At 57.1% G+C, this 20,459-nt stretch overlaps 1 protein-coding gene across 1 annotated transcript; it reads right to left on the reverse strand.

Moving 5' to 3' along the window:
• Positions 1-19,611, reverse strand: FURIN (furin, paired basic amino acid cleaving enzyme). Its single transcript, XM_035132153.3, has 16 exons — positions 19,234-19,611; positions 15,288-15,622; positions 10,870-10,968; positions 9,780-9,875; positions 7,965-8,093; positions 7,386-7,462; positions 6,931-7,019; positions 6,047-6,219; positions 5,714-5,926; positions 5,521-5,621; positions 5,282-5,385; positions 5,054-5,171; positions 4,066-4,245; positions 3,853-3,977; positions 2,409-2,525; positions 1-1,713 (listed from the first exon to the last, which is right to left on the reverse strand). Exons 2-16 carry the CDS (start codon positions 15,465-15,467, stop codon positions 1,169-1,171), a joined length of 2,346 nt encoding a protein of 781 aa, XP_034988044.1. The 5' UTR covers positions 15,468-15,622; positions 19,234-19,611; the 3' UTR covers positions 1-1,168.
• Positions 19,612-20,459: the final 848 nt, after the last annotated feature.

Raw genomic sequence — 20,459 nt, forward strand, 5'->3', positions numbered from 1 at the left:
TTTGCATAGTTCCAACATTTAATAAACTTTAATCTCTCTAGCGTTATATCCACATCCATTAAATTAAAAAAACAAAACAACTGGCCACAGGAATTGGCTCCTTGTTTAAATTACAAGAAATTATTTGTGCACCAAAAAAGTTATGATAGAAAACGAGTCCTGGGCAGCCCGTATTTCCCCCTGCCCACAGCTGCACAGCCTCCACCTCCGCCAGCAGCAGAGAGCAGGGAACAAACCCGGAGGGAGAGAGGCAGGTGAGGCGGGCAGTGCAACCCCAGGACCAGCAACAGATTGTCATCAAGGAGGAGGAAGAGGAGGGGGGGGGAACAAGGCACATGAGGAAAGATGGAAGCTCCAGTGACTTTGGGAGGATCCAGGGAGGGGCTGGGCACAGCTCAGTGGTCAAGCAGCAGCCGCCCCCAGGCCCCCTCCCCGTGGCCCCAGAGGAATTCCTGCTCCTGCAGGAGGGAGGGCGGAGCCGCCCACCTTGGGTCGAAGAGACACACCCATGGCATCATCGTCCATCTCAGTCCCAACTGTCACGGGTGGGAGGAGGGGAAGAGGAGGAGGAGCCCAGCTCACCTCCCAGTCTACCAAGGCTGAAGGACTGGCACGGATAGGCAGGTGGCCGGCTGCGCGAGGAAGAGGCCCCAAACGGTGGCACAAGCTCCGTGGATCAGTGGGAAGGGCACGGAACGGAGCAGGACAGGAGGAGTCAGGCTCTTATTGCTGCTGGCAGGGCAGGAAGAAGGCGACGGAGCTGGGGGCCTGTGCCACTTTGCCCCCCTGCCCTGCCCCGCCCCGCACTGGACAGGGCACTCTCAGCCATGCCCCTGCCTGGAGACAAAGGCTTGAGGCTTTTCCTGCGCCGCCCCAAGCAGCGAGGAAGGCAGCCCCGCGCAGATGCCCCTCCAACCACAGCGGAGGCAGGCAGAGAAACTGGTTCAGTCTTTAAAAAAATCACTTTGGCGAGTTAAAACCAGTGCCTAGGGTGCCTGGGCGCCTTCTCATCCAGCAGCATCCTGGCCCACACGCAGAGTGCCTCTGTCCAAGGTCCCCACCCAGCCATGGGGGGGGTGGGGGTGGGGAGTGAGAGAGCAGACTGGTGCAGAGCCTCTGGCCCCTTGGTCCTTCCCCTGATGCGCTGGAGGGGGGGGCTGCAGGCTCATCAAAGGGTGCTTTGGTCTCTGATGAAGGCAGTCCTCTCGCCCTCCTCCTCTTCCTCAGGCCCCTCCTGCCAGGCATCCGAAGGCAGCCCCTTGTAGGCGATGATGCCTCCGCTCTCCAGCGAATACACCTTGACCCCACGCAGGCACAGCCCGGAGCGCAGCTGCAGCACCAGGAAGACCAGGACGAAGACCAGGACAATGAAGGCACAGCTCAGGATGGCCACCACCACAGGCAAGCGGGAGGGGCCGCCGGCAACCTCCATGCCCTCCCTCAGGAGGGTGGGTGAGGCCCGGCTGCTCTGGGTCTGGTGGGAGCACGTCTGTTCCTGGCTGTTGTAGTGGGCGTGCACCGGGCAGGACAGACACTCGGTGGCTTCCGGGCCCAAGCAGGTGGCACAGGACGGGTGGCAGGGCACGCATATGCGGGAGCTCAGCTGAGGCTCCAGGATGTTCTCCAGAGGGGGGGCCACAGTGCCTGGCGCAAAGGCAGGGGGGCACGTTTTGAGGCAGCTCTTCTGGTGGAGGTAGAAGCCCTCTTCGCACACTGCAAAGAGAGAGGGGCAAGAGAAGGGGTCAGGCCTCCAGGCTCTGGAAGAAAAGCCATTCAGACAGCGCCAAGGAGCAAGGTCCGCCCCGTACCTGTGGTGGAGAGAGGGTGTGGGGTCTCCTGTCCACACTGCCCCCTCTGTGGGGGGCCCCTTTGCCCAGGGACATGGGCAGAAGATGGCATGGTTCCCATTTGCCCCAAACACATTGGGCAGCTTATGAAAGCTGCCCTCTGTACCCCGAATCAGTCAGAGCAGTGCCTAGCGGGAGGGCCCCTGGTGGCAACCGCAGAGGGCCTTCTTGGTAGTGGCACCCTCCCTGTGGAATGCCCTTCCTTCAGATATCAAGGAGATAAATAATTCCACAACTTTCAGCCCTGTGGCTGGGGAAACCCAGCCAGATGGGCAGGAAAGGAAGGAAGGAAGGGAAAAAAATTCAGAGCAGGGCATAGGCTTTTCTAGTGGAGCATGTTTGGGAGCCGGTGGAGGTGTAGTGGTTGGGCTATGCCCTAGGAGACCAGGGCTCATATCCTTGCTCAGCTGTGAAGCTCCCTGGGTGACCTTTGGCCAGTCGCTGCCTCTCAACCTCACAGGGTTGTTGTTGGAAGGGAAAGACTGTGGTGCCACCTTGAGCTCCTTGGAGAAACTGGTAAGATATGGATGCAATGAAACAAATGACTACAACAAAACTTACCCACGCAGGCCTGGCTGCTGGTCAGGGTCTTGCAGCCGCTGCTCTCAAACTCGTTGGAGAGGCTGGGGGGGTCGGTGGCTGTCCCGTACAGAACCAGTGTGAACTTGGTGAGGGTGCCTGCGGGTGGAAGGGCAGGAAGGTGTGAGGAGGTGGCAGGCAGGCAGGCAGGTGGAGGAGGAGGCAGAAGTCACCCATCCTGCCCTCCTCCCACACCAGAGCCCCTCCTTGTCACTCAAGGAGTTGTGCCTGGCACCCTCTGCTGTGCAACAGCCCCCAAGCAGGGCCTAACGCTGTGGAGCACTGGTTCCCGAACTGGGTGGTGGGATTACAGGGGAAGGGGGAGCTTCAGGGAGTGACTTTCAGACTCTGAAAAGCTGGTATTGTTGGATCAAGGTCATCTGTTTTGTGGAATTAAATTGAATAGTTTTAATCGGATTTTGAATAAAGGTGCAATTAATTGTTTTGAATGTTATTGTGTTATGATCTACCCTTAAGGGGGTGGTGCAAACTGCTATTCTGAGCAATGCTTTTTATAGGGTAACTGGGGGGTGGGGGCACACTGGGAATCAGCTTATGGAACCCGGTTTGTGAACCGCTGTTGTTGAGGTCACAGGTGGGGATGGGGGCCACATTCGGGAGCTCAGCACAGCATCCCCATCCCTCTCCTCCTTCTGTTCAGCCAGCAGCCTCTTAAACAGGAGGGGATGGCAGCTGGGGAAGGCCCCCTCCCCCTTTCTGGGGTTTCCGTCACAGGGAATTAAAACAGAGCAAAAGGGAATTAAACAGCTGCTAGCGTTGTGGGGTGGGTGGGGAGGGAGGGAATGCCCACAGCTGGGCCCTGTAAGGGGGGGGGGAGGTCAGGCAGCGCTCCCGGGAGGGAGACCAAATTGCAGCTGACTTGACAAGGAGCAGAAGAAGCTGAGGGGGTGGAGAAGTGACAGGTGGCTGTCACGGGGACTGGAGGGATTTGAGTCAAGGGGCGTGGGGCGCTGGATGGTTGAAATATTTTTCTTGCCACAACAAGTGGGTCTGGGCTTGTTGTTTAGCCTGGAGAAGAGAAGGTTAGGGGGTGATATGATAGCCATGTTCAAATATATAAAAGGATGTCATATAGAAGAGGGTGAAAGGTTGTTTTCTGCTGCTCCAGAGAAGTGGACACGGAGCAATGGATTCAAGCTACAAGAAAGAAGATTCCACCTAAACATTAGGAAGAACTTCCTAACAGTAAGAGCTGTTCGACAGTGGGATTTACTGCCAAGGAGTGTGGTGGAGTCTCCTTCTTTGGAGGTCTTTAAGCAGAGGCTTGACAGCCATCTGTCAGGAATGCTTTGATGGTGTTTCCTGCTTGGCAGGGGGTTGGACTGAATGGCCCTTGTGGTCTTTTCCAACTCTATGATTCTATGATTTTATGGGCGTAGAGAAGTAGGTGCCCCTCCCCCATTACCAAAATTGTTGGCTTCACTGGTGTTCTCAATCTCCAGTGCCCACTCGCCAGTGGGGTCCTCGTCCCACGAATGTGTCGTCATGAAAGCCCAGTCATTGAAGCCGTCAGCCGAGTAGTCGTGGGGCCTGGGGAGAGGACAAAAGTGAGAGGCATGGGGGGGGGCAGAGGCAGCTTCCTAGAAGGGAGTGGGTCCAGGGAAGGCAGGGGGCTTACCGGGCAGCCAGCAAGGTGGAGCGGGTTCCCATGGGACTGACAAGGTGGATGGCTAGGTCGCCCCGGCGGTTGTAGGAGAGGGTGAGCCGGGCCTGGACGTGCTCCAGCTGCCCCACATAGCTGGCCTTCCCCAGGCAGGCGTCCACTTTCTGCCGCACCTCCAGCCGCTTCCCGATGTCCCTGCAGGAGGCAACAGGCACCCATGGTCAGGGCCGGAACAGGCTGTGAAAGGAGCAAGAGCCCCGCCACTCCCCTTCCTGCAGGAGCTGGGATCCCTAGCCTGGCCAGAGGAGGCTTTGCCAGCCAGCAGCAACCTCAGAGAGCAGATTGTGCAGGGCAGAACTCTGGATAAAAAGAGGGTTGCAGTGGGCAGGAACGATGGGGCTGGCCTGCTCTAGCAAGGACCACCAACCCAGCCTCATCCCAACCCCTCAGCATCCTCTTATCCCCTGATGTCCAGCACCACAGGACCACAAGGTGTTGTCCACCAGCAGCAAAATATCCAGAATTAGCCTGAAAAGCAAACTCCAGCCCGGTCCTTGGCACTCAGCGGTGTTTGGAGGGGAGGGCAGGGCAAGAAATGGGAGCAGCCCCCGCTGCAGCAACACCCTGGAGAAAGGCAGCTCTGTCCTGTCCTTCAAAAGCCTCCTCTGTCTGGTTCATGTGGACGGCTGGACACTCCCTCCCTCTCTCTCTCCAGCCGCTTCCTGCCAGTTCCAGCCCACGCCTAGGGAAGCTGCAGCCACTTCTCCTTCCCCAATTTCTAGGCCACTGCCCATTTCAGATCAGATACTCCTTAGGATTTCTACACATTGCCTGTGCAATGTTCAAAGACAGACGACACAATAGTCTAGTCCTCAAGGAGCCCGATGCCCCAAGCTTGTTTCACCCTCAGTAACTGGTGCCCCCTCCTTCCATATAGAGGCTGGCCCTCAGGACGGCCTGACCCCCAAACCCACCCACTCCCCGCTCCACTGTGGGGACGCACTTTGGCTCGGTGAGTATGTCCAGGACACACTTCCGCTGAGGCCCCACCGAGGTCCAGTTCCTGGCAAGAGTCACCATGGCACCGGCGTCCAGGAGTCCATAGCCGTATGAGTGGCTGACTGCAAGCAGAGGGAGGAACAAGAGTTTGTGAGAGCCTCAGGACCTGCTCCTGCACCCTGCTACCCCGCCAGAGTGGCATGCCCCCACTCCGTGGCAGGCGCCTGCTTACCTTTGCGTCCTACCCCATTGGTGGCCCAGTCGTTAGTGTTGAGGTGGGCGGGCTTGGAGGTCTGAACAACCAGGTGCTGCATATCACGCCAGGTCAGGTTCTTGCTGCGGAGAAGGAGCAGCCGTGTCTCACCGGAGAGGGCAAGGGTGCCAAACCCCTCATCTCCATCAGTGATCAAAGCAGCAGCACCCCCCACCCCCACAAGCCCTTCTCCCCTCCCTCCCTCCTGGCCCCCTTACTTGGCTTCCAGCGCCAGGGCGATGATTCCAGCTGCCAATGGGGCAGAGGCGGAGGTACCTGTGTGGGACTCGGTGCACTTCTGCCTCAGGTCTGTTGTCACCTGGGGAGGAGGAGGAGGAGGCACAGGGTGATTGCCAGGTTGTGACCCAAAGCCCACCCCCAACCCCCCTGTCAGGCCCGATGGAGACTCACAATCTGCTTCTCGTTCTGGCTGCCGCTGCTGTAGGTGGTGGCGAGGGTGGAGGAGCAAGCCTCGCTGTACCAGGGCACGTTCCCGTACTGGGTGGTGCTGCTGATCGAGAGGGTGTAGATGCTGTTGGTGTAGCCGTCGCAGTTGCAGCTGTCGTGCTCGCGCCCGCCATTCCCAGAAGCCCAGACGAAGATGGAGCCCAGTCCGTTGCGGCCCTGGGGTGGGGTGGGGACTAAGTCAGGCAGAGGCAAGACGGGGTGGGGGGCTTGGCAGCAGCCCAATCTCGCCCCAAGAGCCGCCTTTCCTCCTCCCCTGGCTGCAGACCACAGGCTTACCTGGCTGACGCCCCGGTAGAAGGCCTCTTCGGCCAAGCGGGCCGGGCCGTCCACCGTCTTGCCGTCATCCTCGGGGCCCCAGCTGGCGCTATAGATGTGGATGTGGTTGGGGTTGAGGCCCAGGGAACGGGCCTCCACAGCATCCGTCACCTCTCCATCCAGCATGCGGACACCTAAGATGATGGTACAGTTGGACATCACTAATGGCACTGCTCTGGTCTGCCTTGGCCAGGCCCCACCTGGAGTCCTGGGCACCACAGTTTGAGGAGGATACTGACAAGTTGGAAGAGGTGCTGAAGAGGGTGACCGAAATGATCAAGGGTCTGGAAGCCAAGCCTTATGGGGAACGGTGGAAGGAGTTAGGCATGTTTCACCTGGAGAAGGGGTGATATGAGAGCCACCTTCAAATATCTGAAGGGCTGCCACATGGAGGATGGAGCAAGCTTATTTTGTGATGCTCCAGAGCAGGCATCCCCAAACTTCGGCCCTCCAGATGTTTTGGACTACAATTCCCATAATCCCTGACCACTGGTCCTCTTAGATAGGGATCATGGGAGTTGTAGGCCAAAACATCTGGAGGGCCGAAGTTTGGGGATGCCTGCTCCAGAGTGTAGGGTCCAAACTAACGGATCCAAATGACAAGAAATGAGATTCCCACTAAACCTTGGGGGGGGGGGGCAAATCTGACTATACGAGCTGTTTGACAGGGGAACGACCTCCTTTTCCTGGATTCTTGTGATTCTTCCTTTGCAGGGGGGTTGGATTAGAAGACTCTCGGGGTCCCTTCCAACTCTACAATTTATGAGTTTAGCTCTGGGCAGCTAACCCAGTGTGAGAAGCTGGATGCAGAGCAGAGCCCAAGGCAGAGACGATGCCCTCCTCACCTCCGATCTTGGCGTTGTAAGCAACACCTACACCACAGATGCCATTGTTTGCCACGGCAGCTACTTCGCCTGCACACCGAGTACCATGCCTGTAAGAAGGAGAGGGGGGGTCGGACTTGAGCTGGGTGAGGAGGGACTGGCAGCCATATGTTAGAACAGGGAGAAAACAGGGGACAGGGGACAAGCAAACCTGCCCCAAACTTCTCTCCCTCTTAGTGCAGCTGAACAACACAGTCAGGGTTCAAATGGGCAAAGGGGGGGAGGGGGACAGAGGGGGGAAGTGCGGTATTCCCAGGGGGTAGGAAGCTCCACCCACCTTTCCTTCTGCACAGCACCATTCCCAGCCCACATGTCACCAGCGACTGAGCTTCCAGGACTGAGCAGAACTGGTGTTCCTCTTTCCCTACCCAATATCTCCCATCCCTACCCAACCTCTCTCCGGAAAGGCTCCCCACCTGTTGTCATTCATTTGGGTGTAACGTGGCTGAGGGTCTGAATCCTGATCGTTCACATCAAAGCTGGCGGACGGATCCTGAAGGAAGAAAGAATTACAATATTGTAGAGTTGGGAGGGATCCAGGGGGATCCCTCTACTCCAACCCCCCTGCAATGCAGGAATCGCAACCGAAGGGCCCAGCACCACCTCCTTCCCCACTGGAATTGGCCTCCCCACAATCACGTTTTCTGCATCAGCAGTAAACTCCCAGTTCTGAAAGCTCCAGTTGTGACCCCAAGAGTCCACAAAGGACCACTGTTCCACGTGTGATGCAAAGCGGTGCTGCGGGTAGCCACAACCAGAGGCTGCATTTGCTTGGGCTCATTCCGTCAGAGAGTATTGCTCACAGGCAGGGCTTGATGGGGCTCAGGAGGACTCTGGGATTTTGTTACTGCTACAAAGCTTTCCTCAGCTTGCGTGCAAAAGTGGCCTCAGCTTGGGTGGGAGGGGGTTGTCGCATGAAGACTCACGGACCCTTCTACCAGCCCTGCAAAGTGGGCACGACATGTGCCAAGGGAGCCCGCTCACATCCCACTCACGTAGTTGGCCTCGAGATCCGGGTGGTTCTTCTCAATGCCGTCATCCAAGATGGAGATCACGATGCCACGCCCCGTGTAGCCCTGCTGCCAGGCCTCCCGCACGTTCAGGTCTCGCTGGTTCCCATTGGACTGGAGGGGAAAGGGGCAAAGGTGGGGGGAGCAGAAGGCCAGTCAGCACAGCCAGTAGGGCAACTCTAAAGGCTACAGAGCCGTGGCAGTGTTTCGTCACATGGAGGGGGGGGGAGAAGCCAACCACCTTTAACTAGACCCCAGATGCCTGGCTCACAGAATCATAGAATTGCAGAGTTGGAAAGGACTCCAAGAGCCATCTAGTCCAACCCCTGCCATGCAGAAATTACAGTTAAGTCTGTAGCTTAGCTACAGAATCTGTAGCTGAGCATTGGGGAATGCTGGCTGCTGCTCCCTTCACTACCCTGTTTTCCTGGAAAGTGGCAAGGTCAAGCCCCACATATTCATTGGGACAGGAGAATGCCAGCTCCAGCCTCTTGGCCCTACTATTCTATGCTAAGCAAAGACGACTCTACAGTGGGGAGGAGGGGTGGGGGAGAATCTGCTCTGCAGCAACACCTCCTTCAACGCCTGACAACTCCCCAGTTGGAAAAGGCCCGTGCAAGACCCCCAGCTTTGGGGGAGAACCATTGGCACAAAGAGAACGTGTGGTGGCCCCTAAAAGCTGTGGAACTCCCTCCACAAAGAGGTGCATCTGGCACCTTCATTGCACAGCTTCTGGAGAATGCTGAAGACACACCTCTTTCCTTTGGCTTCTGACTCTTATGGTGGGAAGTTGTTTAAAATTATTTGTAATACAGGCAACTCTCAATTTATGTGGGGGGTTATGTTCCAAGACACTGCCCGCATCAGTGAAATCACATACCGTATATTTGAAACACCATTGGAAAAGCCTGCAAACCCCCTCTAAACCAGTGTTTCGCACACTTGGGTCTCCATCTGTTTTTGGACTACAACTCCCATCATCCCTAGCTAGCAAGGCCAGTGGTTAGGGATGATGGGAATTGTAGTCTGAAAAAAACATCTGGAGACCCAGGTTTAGGAAACACTGCTCTAAACCTATGGAGATCCTTGAAAAACCAGCAGCACTTACCAGACCACCAAAGTCCCTCCACAATCACTCCCTCCAAACCTCCTTTCTCAAATTCAAACTCTCCACAGGCCTCAAAGGTCAGTGCAAAGGCTTGTGGGATTGCACTTGCAAAGGCTTGTGGGATTGCTGGGCACTGTTTTCCATGCCCTTTCTGGGCTCTCTGAGGGCCCATTTTTGCTGTTTTAAAAGTCACTTCCAGGTTTGGTGCAATGCATGCGTGTGCAGTCCTGCTGAACACGTGTAAATTGAGAGTTGCCTGTATTGTTTTTAATGCTATGACCTGCCCTGGGACCTTAGGGTGAAGGGCAGGTAATAAATTAGCAACAACAACAGCAATGAGGTTGCCCCATTCTTTAGGGCAGGATCCGGATGGTGCCCCTCAGTGGCCTCTGGGACCTCCCGGCAGTCCAAGGGCCGGGGCGGATTCTGTTCCAGGGCGGTGGCAGCTCCTGCGAGCTCAGCCATGGAAGGGGCTTTGCTTCTAGGCTGCCACTAATCCTCCAGGCAGGGAGGGAGGGAGTGATTAACTCTGTGGGAGGGGATTAGCAGTCACATCAGGGCGCCCTTGCCCAACCACCATGTGGGTGGAAGGGCATGGGTGGCAGCAGCCCTGCAGAGGGTAGAATCCAGTGCCTGTTGCCTGGTGGCTTCTGCTTCCCTTCATCATCATGCCCCCCTCCCCTCCCACTTACCAGGTACCACTGCTGAGGGTACTTGGGGTCTGAGGGCTCCAGGAAGATGTCCCGCTTTGTACGGCGCTTGGACACCTGCTGCTCCAGCCAGTGCACCTGAGGAGGCGAAAGGAAGAAAAGGGCAGGCTCCCAAGTGCACCCTTGGGTGCGAGGAGCAACCAGGTCCCCATGGAGGTGGCTGGCGGGGGCACAGTTGCTGGCAAGAATGACAGGATGCTTTGCGGAAACATCTTGGCACCTGCAGGGGTGCAGCTCAGTTCAGCCACGCACAAAGTGGACTCTCGAACCCCATAACGCCCACGAGGACCAGGGCCAGTCAGGCCAGGGACATCCTTGGCCAAATGTGGAGGGGACCCATCCCTTCCCCTATTGCCACCCATAGGGAGACCAGAAGGACTCAGACAGCCACCAGAGTACCTGGCAGGGTGGGCTCTACCCTCTCATCTCTTTCTTGGACCAAGTTAGGCCAGTGGCCCACCTAGCTCAGCATCGTCTGCACTGACTGGCAGCAATGCAGTGCCATTGCAGTTATTGAAGTGTCAGGCTAGGATTCAGTTCACATCCCCAGGCATGAGGCTCACTAGCTGGCCTTGGGCCAATTGCTGTATTGCCCAGCCTGCCTCCCAGGATTGTTGTGAAGGTGATGTGGGAGGAGACACCTTGGAGGAAGGGAAGGGTAAGGAAGAGCCAGAATTGCAGGGGAGGAGGTGGCCCAGGCTAATCCTCTGGGCCTTCTTCTGCAGCCCAAAATGGAACCAGGATATCAGGCCCATCTGGTTTAAAACCAGCCTGATTAGACACCCTCCACAGCCTATCCCAGAACCGGCCCCAGGCCATGTGCAGAGCACAAAAGTGCCCAGTCGAGGCATGCTGGAGGAAGAAAGCCCCTCTGCTCTCTCCATTGTGGGAACTCAGCCAAAAGCCTCAAGCAGGAGCCAACCTCAGCTGTCTCCAGGAGACAGCACTCCAGCCCTGAAGCCCTCCAGCGCACCAGGCATGCATTGACCAGAACCAGGGCTTCTGTGCTCTGTAGCACCCCCATGGTGGCTGCCTCTCACTTGGGACAGGTTCCCTGCTTCTGTGGACTCACCTGTGGCTCCCTGCCCAGGTAGCTGTGGTGGGACCTGTGTGGGGAGAGGGAACGCTTGGCCACTCCTCGGTGGTGGAAGTGGTAATAGTCTCCAACGATCTAGGGTGGGAGAGAAAGGAGGAATGAATGAGACAAAAAAATCTCCCATGTGTTGGTCCAAGCAGGGCAGCCCGTGATAGCTCAAGGCAGAGGTCCCATCCAGGGGAGGCTCCCCATGGGCCAGTATAGCCCCACATGCTGGCACCCAGTTACATGGAGGGGAGGGAGGGGAGGCCAAATCCAGGAGCTCCTCTCCCCCCGCCCATCCCTGTGAGGGCCACCAGCTGGCTCCTGCTCCTTCCCCACATGCTGCCTGCAGGGCCTGGCTAAGATGCTAAGAAGATTCTGATGTAAATCTCTAATCTTTAAACAAACCCCTCAAAAGAAGGGCAGGGCAAGAGCAGCAGCTCCTCATGTGACCTCATGGCACTGGGCCCACGGGGCAGAGGAGGAGGAGGAAGGAAAAGGGCAGCTTGCTGGCCTCCCTAGAGATGACACAGGAGGAGGAGGAGGAGGAGAGCTATGCCAAGCGGACATTCGAGGGACCCCCACCTCGATGGGTTCCCACTCCCTTCCAGCATCCAGTGTGCAGCCTCCCAGGCAACAATTTATGAAGGTCCCCTCTCATTTCTCACACCCACACTCTTAGCAGGGCACAGACCACCATTGTAGGGAAAGGCAGGAGGATCGGGTATGCCAGCAGGTCAAAAGGGTTGCCCTCTGTGAAGAGGAAGCTCAAGGGAAGGAAGGAAGGAAGCAGGCATGGAGGTCACACAGCAATTGTGGTTGACCCCTCTTGCCCTATTCTCTTCTGGGCTGCAAGGCTCACAGGGGAAGTCCCTTTTAGTCTAGCCTACCTCACAAGGTTGCTGTGAAGATGAAAAGAGGAACTCCACGACCACCGTGGAATTGTCTCTGCTTGGAGAAAGATGGGTACAGTAGTATTTATCAGTGTCCACAGCCCAACAGCAGCCCCTGGCCCCAACAGACCCCTTCACCAGAGGCTGCCCCCAGGACACTTTCAGCCTGTACATGCCAGGGGCTGAAGCCTCCACTCCCAATGCTCAATTGCAAAAAATAGGGGTCACGAAATTCCCCCCCTCCCCAGAAGACAGCTGAAGAGAATTGCAGGGCACTTTGCCATGGAAACAAGGGCTTAAGTGTAAGGGGACACCAGCTCCTGCCCCGAGAATTGGCACTGTGCCAGCGGTGGGGGCAATTCGCAGACAGAGCGTCATTGCCAGGTAGAGGAGAGGGAGGTGCCCCACTCTGGTGGGCTCCAGCCTTAGCAAGGAGAGGCTCTTCTGGTCCCCCTCTTCCCAGATCCCTTTGCCTTCTTCCTGGGAGTGCCTCAGAACCCCGAGCTAGTTGTTGCCTGCCCCACGCCTGGCTGTGCCCCAGGCCCTGGCTCCCTGCCCTGTTTTCCCCAAAACAAACAGGATTCCCCTTCACAGGGCCTCTTGCCTTGGCTGCTGCCCGCAGGTGCCAGCGCCACAAACCTGCTCAGCCTGCCCTAGGAAGGAGCCAGGAGCCACAACGGGCACTTAGGGGGTACAGCGGCACAGGCCAGGGGTGGAAGGAAGAAGCACGACCCACAGAGGACTGACACCCCACTCCTTAGCTCCACTCCTGGACCTTAGGCTGCACCGGACTGAGCCCTGGTTCATTCCAGTTGTGCCAGGGGCAAAACATTCCTCACAGATGAACAAAAGGGATTTCACTGAACTACTTCTTTCCTGCCTCTGGAATCAAAGGCCCAGTGGCAGAGAGAGCCCACTTCTGCATGACTACCTCCTCCACATGCCCCCTGCCCCAGGGGTCTTGGGTCTTCTACCCCTCCACCCCAGCCCAATTGAGCCTGAGCACCAGCCTGCTGCACAGCACCTCCCCTTACTGGGCTCACAGGATCTGACCAGGACTGGAAGGGTAGGATGCTCTGCAGAAGCTCAGCACCCGGAACGGAAGACTCTGTTGCCATGTCGTCTGCCAGCACCCACATCCAGCTCCAGGGGATAGTTCAACCCCCAGAAATCGCAGCAGGGAAAGGTTGTTACCTCATGTGCAAGGCCAGAACACCTGGCTCTCATCGCCTGGGCGGTAGAGGTCTTGAGTTGGCGAGGGAGGAAGTGGTGAAGGGGCGATTGCAACCAGGAGCTGGCAAATAGCAAGCAGCCTGGATTGATCTTCATGTGAAGAGGAAGACCAAAGTGTGATAGAAGTTTATAAAAATTAAGCATAGTGTGGGGGTAGAGCAAGTTTTGCTCCCTTCTCAACACTAGAACTCATGCATGGACATCCAATAAAGCTGACTGTTGGAAGGTTCAAGACTGATAAAAGAAAGTCCTTCTTCACGAAATTTAGCTATGGAACTCATGCCCACAAGAGGCAGTGATGGCCATCAACTTGGATGGCTTTAAAAGAGGATCGGACAAATTCAGGGAGAAGAGGGCAATCAATGGCTACTAGCCAGGATGGTTATGCTCTGCCTCCACAGTTGGAAACCACAGGAGAAGAGAGTTGCCCTTGTGCCCTGCTTGCAAGTTTCCCAGAAGGGGCACCTGATTGCAGGACGTTCACTGCGAGAACAGAAAACTGAAATAGATGGGCTCCATTTGGCCTAATCCAGCAGGTTCTTCTTATGTTCTTAGCTCCAAAGGAACAGCTTGTTTTGTCCCCCAAAGATGCTCTAGCAGGCCAAGCCCCTGTCCTGCCCCCCAACCAAGCTTCACTCTGGAGTCAGGGCTCATCAAGACTGTGCCATGTTTTCCAGGCACAGGTCCACACTTTCTAGGTCCATGTGGTTTTGTTAGTGTGTTTCACCTCTTCCCCTGGGAAAACCCACTGTTTACTGTTGAATTAGAACAAATGGCAATCAGTTTATCCAAGGATTCCCTTTCACTCCAATTCAGCGGTTTTTCCAAGGGTAGTGGCAACACATACATACAAAATCACTTGAACACGGACCTAGAAAAGTGCAGACCTGTGGCAGGAAAGTGTGGTGCAGAAGGAAGTCTGGGTGAGCCCTAAAGCAGCAGGTGAACTCAGCAAGTGAGGAAGCCTCTGGCCCTCCCTCTAAGGTGGCCCCATGGCCAGGGGAGGAGGTAGGAATGGGGTCCTGCACCTCCCTGTCAACATGTCAAGTGCATTCAACAGAGCCAGCCCTAAAAGAGCTGGACTCCCTCGTCTCCCCCTGGAGCAAGAGATCCAATCCATCCCAAGTGCCAGCCCCACCCTGCAGTCAGGCTTGCCCTAGGTGGGCTTCAGTGAAGCTCATCAGCTCCGTTCAATCCCATATCCGTTCAATCCCATTTGTTAATGCTGGTCAATGCCACGTCTTCCCACTCCAGTCAAGGGTGAAATGATTCAAGAGTTGCAGGGCAGCAAAGAACGTGGCATGAAAGCCCACCAGATGAGAACAAGGCTGGCCTCAAGATAGGCAAACAGCCCCAGGGCACACAGTGTCCCATCCCACATGCAGGTGAAGTGCAAACAGCCTCAGGGGGCAGGCTGTGCTCTTGACCTTTCCGCACCTGCCCAGAAGATGATGCAAATGCCATGCTCGCTGCCAAGCAAAGCTTGCATTAGTCCTGCATCAACACAGGGCAGCTGCCCCCCCACCCCCACCTCTAAGATACGAGGCTCCTGGGGCAAAGAGAGCCAACCACCCACTCCCAAAAAGTCGCTTTCCAAGAGGCCGCAACAAATGCCCTTTTGTAAGGCGCAGAAGCATCACCTTTCCACCTGTAGGGAGTTTAACTGAAGCACATTCAAACAGAAAGGGCAAGGAAAAAGGTAGAGCAGCCTGCTGCCACTGGAACCACATCCCACCTCCCACCCACCACAGCCAGCCCCTCTGCAGAGCACATGAAAATATTCTGCCAAAGGCCAACAAAAAACCCAATGCAACTCCTGAAAGCAAACTGAACGAGAGGCTGTAGGAGAAGAAAAACCAGCCACATGACACCATAGTCGCTGGCCAGTCCCACCTGGGCAAACATTGGTTCCTCATCCCAATCTCAGCTAGCTCTGAACACCCAACAGACTTTCTCAGGTGGAGTTTCCAGCTCGCCCACCACAGCCAAGCACCCTGCCTCTATTGTTAGCACCTCCCAGTGCCTCCATGCATGGAAAAGAGCCCCTCCCCCAGACCCCCGCAACGAGGAGAGCAGCAGGTCTGTCTCAAACCCAGCAAGGCTGTTGGCTTCAGCATTTGTTTCATGGCTTCTCCCTTCTAAAGGAAGCAGTACCACACCTGGCCTTCTTCTCTACCCCTTCCAAGCCCCGCATCAAGGGCTGCTCCCTCCCTCCCTTAGCCCATTTCAGCTTTCCTTCAGGTTTGGGGTTGCACTAGCTCCAGGGAAGCTGCAGGCGTCACTCACCGGGCCCAAGTTGAGGAATCCATGCTTCTTGGCCAGCCGCTCCGCTTCTTGTGGCCCAGCAGGGACTAGGACGGCCCAGGTGTTGGTGTAGACGTGCTGGCCAAGCACTTCTCTGGCCAGGAGAGCTATGGCCCCAATCAGAGTCCACGACAACAGCAGCCAGGGTGGCCTCAGATCCATGAAAGCCGGGAAAGGGGGGAGCCCAGGGAGCACCTCAAAGCAGGCCCTCACTCTGCCGCCCAGCAAGGCCCCAGTCAGTCCGAGGCAGCATCAGGGCTAGTGGCCAGGAGAGGGAGAGCAGGAGGCAAACCTTGAGAGGGTCACCTGCACAGCACCTGGGGAGAGAAAAGGAGAGATTTAGATCCTGGACAGAGACTAGCAAAAGGCCAGGATGATGATGAGGAGTCACACAGAGACCTGCTCATGGGCACCTCAGCACAGGCTTGATGTGCCACCACCCCAAAGGTCTGTCCCACAACCCCAGGATGCAAAGAAGTGTGGCAAGCAAGCTGTTCCTGCACCCAGCATGCTGAGATCCCTTCTCAGAGCTCTTTGCCCCCCCCCCAGTGACCATCAGGTGCCTCCTCCTCATCCCCTCCCTTAATCCTCCCCAGGAAAAGGGCCCTGCTCCCAGGAGCTGAAGAGGCTGCTTGTTCAGGAGGGGCGGGGAACGTCCAGGGCTCTTTTGGCCAGACAGGCACTCATCCACTTGGGTGGCCTAGCAGGGCTGAAAACTCCAGTGGGAGGCTCCTGGGCCAAGCTGGCCCCAGGGGGCAACCTGAGAGAGAGCTCCCCTACCTACTTCACAGGCCTTGAGCATAGAGAGAGGCTAGGCTGCAGCTGAACTACCTGGGAGTGACCCGACAAAGCCACTCTTGGCTCAAAATACATTTTGGGGAAAGTTTCAAGGCCGGGAGGCTCTGACTCGGGTTCTTGAGCAGCCAAGAAGGAATCAGCCCCCCACACCCATTGCTGAGGCAGCTTAACCCTCCTCTAATCAGAGGCTCTGGAATTCTATGAGGGGGCGAAGAATGTGCAATTAGACTTTGGCAAACTGTATTTGCATATGGTTATCGGCAACTGTGAACTGTCCTGGGATTATTACTTTTAATTGAAGGGGTATAAAATATCCTAAGCAGATACTTGTAGAATGTGGAAATTTGCAGTTCCGCATTTCCCACACTTCTTTGGAAAGCTACTGAGAAGGCAGAGGTGGGGGCTTATGGAGACAAGATAAACAGGGGTCAACAAGTCTGCAGAGATGGGCAGGGACCAACAACGCCCACAAATTACCTCCTCAGAATCCCTCCTGCAACACTTGGGGATCCTCAAAGCTCTATCTGGCCCTGGGCTGTCACCCCAGTTCCACCTCCCTATGCTGCTCTGTCAACCTTCTGCACCAAGGCAGGCAGGACGCAAATTGCTCCACTCACTTTCCAGGGACACAGAAAGCAGGAAATATCAAAAAGGCATACTTGATGGAGGGTAGGTGGGTGGAAGAACAAGAAGAACCTGGGACTCAGGACCACTGTGAGGCCAACCATGCAGCAGACAGAGACTACAAAGCATTCCATTGTTGGCTTAGCAGTATGGACCTTAGACTTTGGAACAGAACCTGAAGGATCATTTGCTCTCTGCAAGGCCAGAGTCTCTTCTCTTCCATGTCACCCTAACCCTCATGCCAACAACACATGACCAGAAGTGACCCAAGGTCTGACGGATGAGAGGTGAGCTTCCGTACTACCAGTTATGAAGCTGCTGCTGTTGCCACCACCACCAGAGTCAAGCCTTTGGTCCACCTAGCTCAATAGGCTTCCTCCAATGGGCAGGATCTCAGGCACAGAGGACGGTCTTTCCCAACAGCACTGGCCACCTGCTCCTTGGAGATTCTGCTGGGAACTGAACCCAGGAGATTCTGCAGGCACAGCAGCTGGTCTGCCCCTGAAGCAGAATCCAGTCCCCTGAGATCACGGTCTCAAGCAAGCTTGGCCGCTCCCCGCAGATGGCAATCAGTTCCTAACACATACACCCTGTGCCATCAGCTGTGCTCCTGGGTCCTTTATGACCTGGCCCTTCTAGGCCGGTCTGTGGCCAGGGCCGCTCTGCCACATCTAAAATCCTGACAATAAAACTTGTTCATTGAGACATTAGGTGCTGCAAAACGAGGGGCCCTCCACTGCTAAACAACTCCCATAAGGCTAAGAGGAGGGACACAGATGTTGCCCCCCCATGCCCCGCTCTATGGGAACAAGCTTATTCCTTTAACTGAGGAACACAAGAAGCCCCTTCTTTGGGGCCCAGAGGGAGAGGGGAACAGAAGCAGCTCCTGTGGTTCAATGCCAGGAAGTTTTGAAATGCCATAAAGAGGAGAGGGAGTGGCAGCTGCATGCCAGGCCAGGCAGGAGGAGATGGAAGAGTCTGTCTGAATAGAAAACCAGAGGAGTTTCCATCCCCAGGCAACAAGGCAGCAGAAGAGTGTCTCTTACAGCAGGAAGGGAAGTGAGTTAACCCTTAGAGGTATGCAAACCCAAACTCATGACACACCACAAAAGCCTCATCTTCTTTGACGATCACTTGTAGCTGAGTAAAATTGTCTTCCATGAAAACGGACTTAGCAATGAGTCTGTAAGTGACTGTGGAGGCCAAAGCTTCATACCATGACCCAGAGAGAAAGTGGCTTAGGGAATTTCATCCTGTGACCTCTTTGGGCACAGTACCAAGCTGGGCAGAAAACCAGAGACCCAACAACCACAGGCAACTGAAGAAAAAGCAGCGGGGTGGGAGGACAGTTGACATCTTCCCTCCAGAGCCAGTTGGAGAGCTTCCCCAGGCAGACTCAGGTACACCTGGCTAAATCCCTGCCACTCCTGCCTCAGCCTCCAGCACACTTGGATTCCCCTGAAGACACAGACCCACACACACCAGCTTGCCCCGCATGAACTCAGGCACACAAAGAGCCACCTGTGCCCCAGGAGCATCCACTGAGCCTTCTAGCGCCTGAGAGACCGCAAGCAGGTGGAATCCAGGCGCTCTTGCGACAGCACACCTAGAGGGAAGGGCTGGGGAAAAGAGCACCCACAAGTGGCGAGGACTATGACAGCATCGACTCATTTCCTTAGAAGCAGGAGGACAGTGCAGCTGGGCAGAAAGCAGTCAGCCTCGCCAGCTCAGCTGGCAGCCGCCATCCTAAAGCGGTGGCCTTGTATCGCCCCCTCCTACCCTAGGACAACTCAGAGTAGCCAGGTCCCCCGTATGGTACCCCAAGATATTGGCAACCCATTTCTGTTTATTAAATGGGGGTCCAATCCGTGGACCCTCTCCCCCGTTTCATAAGGGGGCGGGGAAGTGGTCCGGGAAAACTTTCTCGGGGCAGCCGGGCCGTCGCTTCTGTCGGGAAGGCCACGTCCACGCCGACTTCTTCCTGGCCCCCCAGAGAAGCTCAGTTGGCCGCCCAGGCTCGTCTGGCAGGCAGGGTGACTCACTCCTCCCCTCGCCGCGGTTAAAGCCGGAAAGCCGGAGGAGACGGCGAGGGAGGAAAACAAGCCACGCCAAAGAGGGGAGGTTGCCCTTGGGGGTTCCTGCCGCCGACAGGCCCGGCTCAAGACGGCCTCGGGAATGTGCCATGCCCCGAGTGCGCATCGCTCGGGGAGGCCGGCAAGGGCCAGGCGCAACCTGCGCCGCCTCCCGGGGACCCCAGACTACTCGGCTTCAAGCGTCACTGCCGCGCCGTCGGGAAAGACCTGGCCGAGCCCTTCTCCAGTCAGGGCCGTCGGGGAAGCTTCCCTCGGGAAGGGCCCAGGCGGGCCGGGACGAGCGAGAAAAACCCAGTCCCGTCGCCTCCAGGGGGACGGGCAGCAGCAGCAACAGGGCGGACGGACCGACTGCTAGATAGCTCGCTTCCTCTCCCCCCCCCCGCCCCTGCCCGAAACACCGGCCGCTGCCTTACCGGGCCGCCGGCTGCTCCTCTCCTCCGAAGGGCTCCCGCGTCTGGCAGCGCCCGCCTGACCCGTCTGGCCCCTTTATGGGCGGCGGCAGGAGCAGCGTCACCTAGACGGGAGGGAAGGACCGGGAAGCCCAGCCCGGAGGAGCCCCCGCCCCGCGGGCAGCAGCAGGAGGCGGAGGCGCAGCGCTTGTTTACTCCCAGGAACCGCCGGACGGACCGGAGAGGGGGCGGCCCTCTACGGCTCCTCCTCCCGACAAGGGGCACCGAGAGCGCAGGCGAAAAGGCAGGCAGGGAAGCAGGCGGGCGCCCCCGGATGCCGTCACTCCCGACTGCAGCAGCGAGCAAGAGAGGCGGGCCTTCTTTGGGCCCCTTGCCCGAAAGGAGGAAGCGCCCCCCGGGCGGGCAGGGAAAGGGAACCTGGAAGCGCCTTTGGGCCGCCCCATCTGCCAGCAGGCACGGCGATTCCAAGGCCGGCCCTCCGCCTGTGCCAAGGCTGCGGCTTGGCCCGAGCGCTTCCTGTGCATGAAGCGAGTGAGCGATGCTCTCCGGGGCGCTGAGCAGCTGGCCTCAGGGCACCTGAGCAGGTCACCGGAATCCTGCGCAGCAGCAGCGCCGGCCTCGGCCGCCGATTTTGTGTGCCCTGCGACTCTGCGAGGGCAGCTATTTGTTACTTTTATGCTTTTACTGCCAGGGAGGGGACGAAGTGCTTGTGCCAAAACAACTTGGCTGCCCTGGGCTCGCTTATCCCCCCCAGAGCAAGAGAGGCGGGCCTTCTTTGGGCCCCTTGCCCGAAAGGAGGAAGCGCCCCCCGGGCGGGCAGGGAAAGGGAACCTGGAAGCGCCTTTGGGCCGCCCCATCTGCCAGCAGGCACGGCGATTCCAAGGCCGGCCCTCCGCCTGTGCCAAGGCTGCGGCTTGGCCCGAGCGCTTCCTGTGCATGAAGCGAGTGAGCGATGCTCTCCGGGGCGCTGAGCAGCTGGCCTCAGGGCACCTGAGCAGGTCACCGGAATCCTGCGCAGCAGCAGCGCCGGCCTCGGCCGCCGATTTTGTGTGCCCTGCGACTCTGCGAGGGCAGCTATTTGTTACTTTTATGCTTTTACTGCCAGGGAGGGGACGAAGTGCTTGTGCCAAAACAACTTGGCTGCCCTGGGCTCGCTTATCCCCCCAGAACGTCAGACGAGCCCTGCTGTGTCAGATCAGACCCCCCCCCCATCTAGCCCAGCAGGTGAA

Source organism: Zootoca vivipara, chromosome 13 (assembly GCF_965207765.1).
Source record: "Zootoca vivipara chromosome 13, rZooViv2.hap1.1, whole genome shotgun sequence".
Lineage (NCBI taxonomy): Eukaryota > Metazoa > Chordata > Lepidosauria > Squamata > Lacertidae > Zootoca > Zootoca vivipara.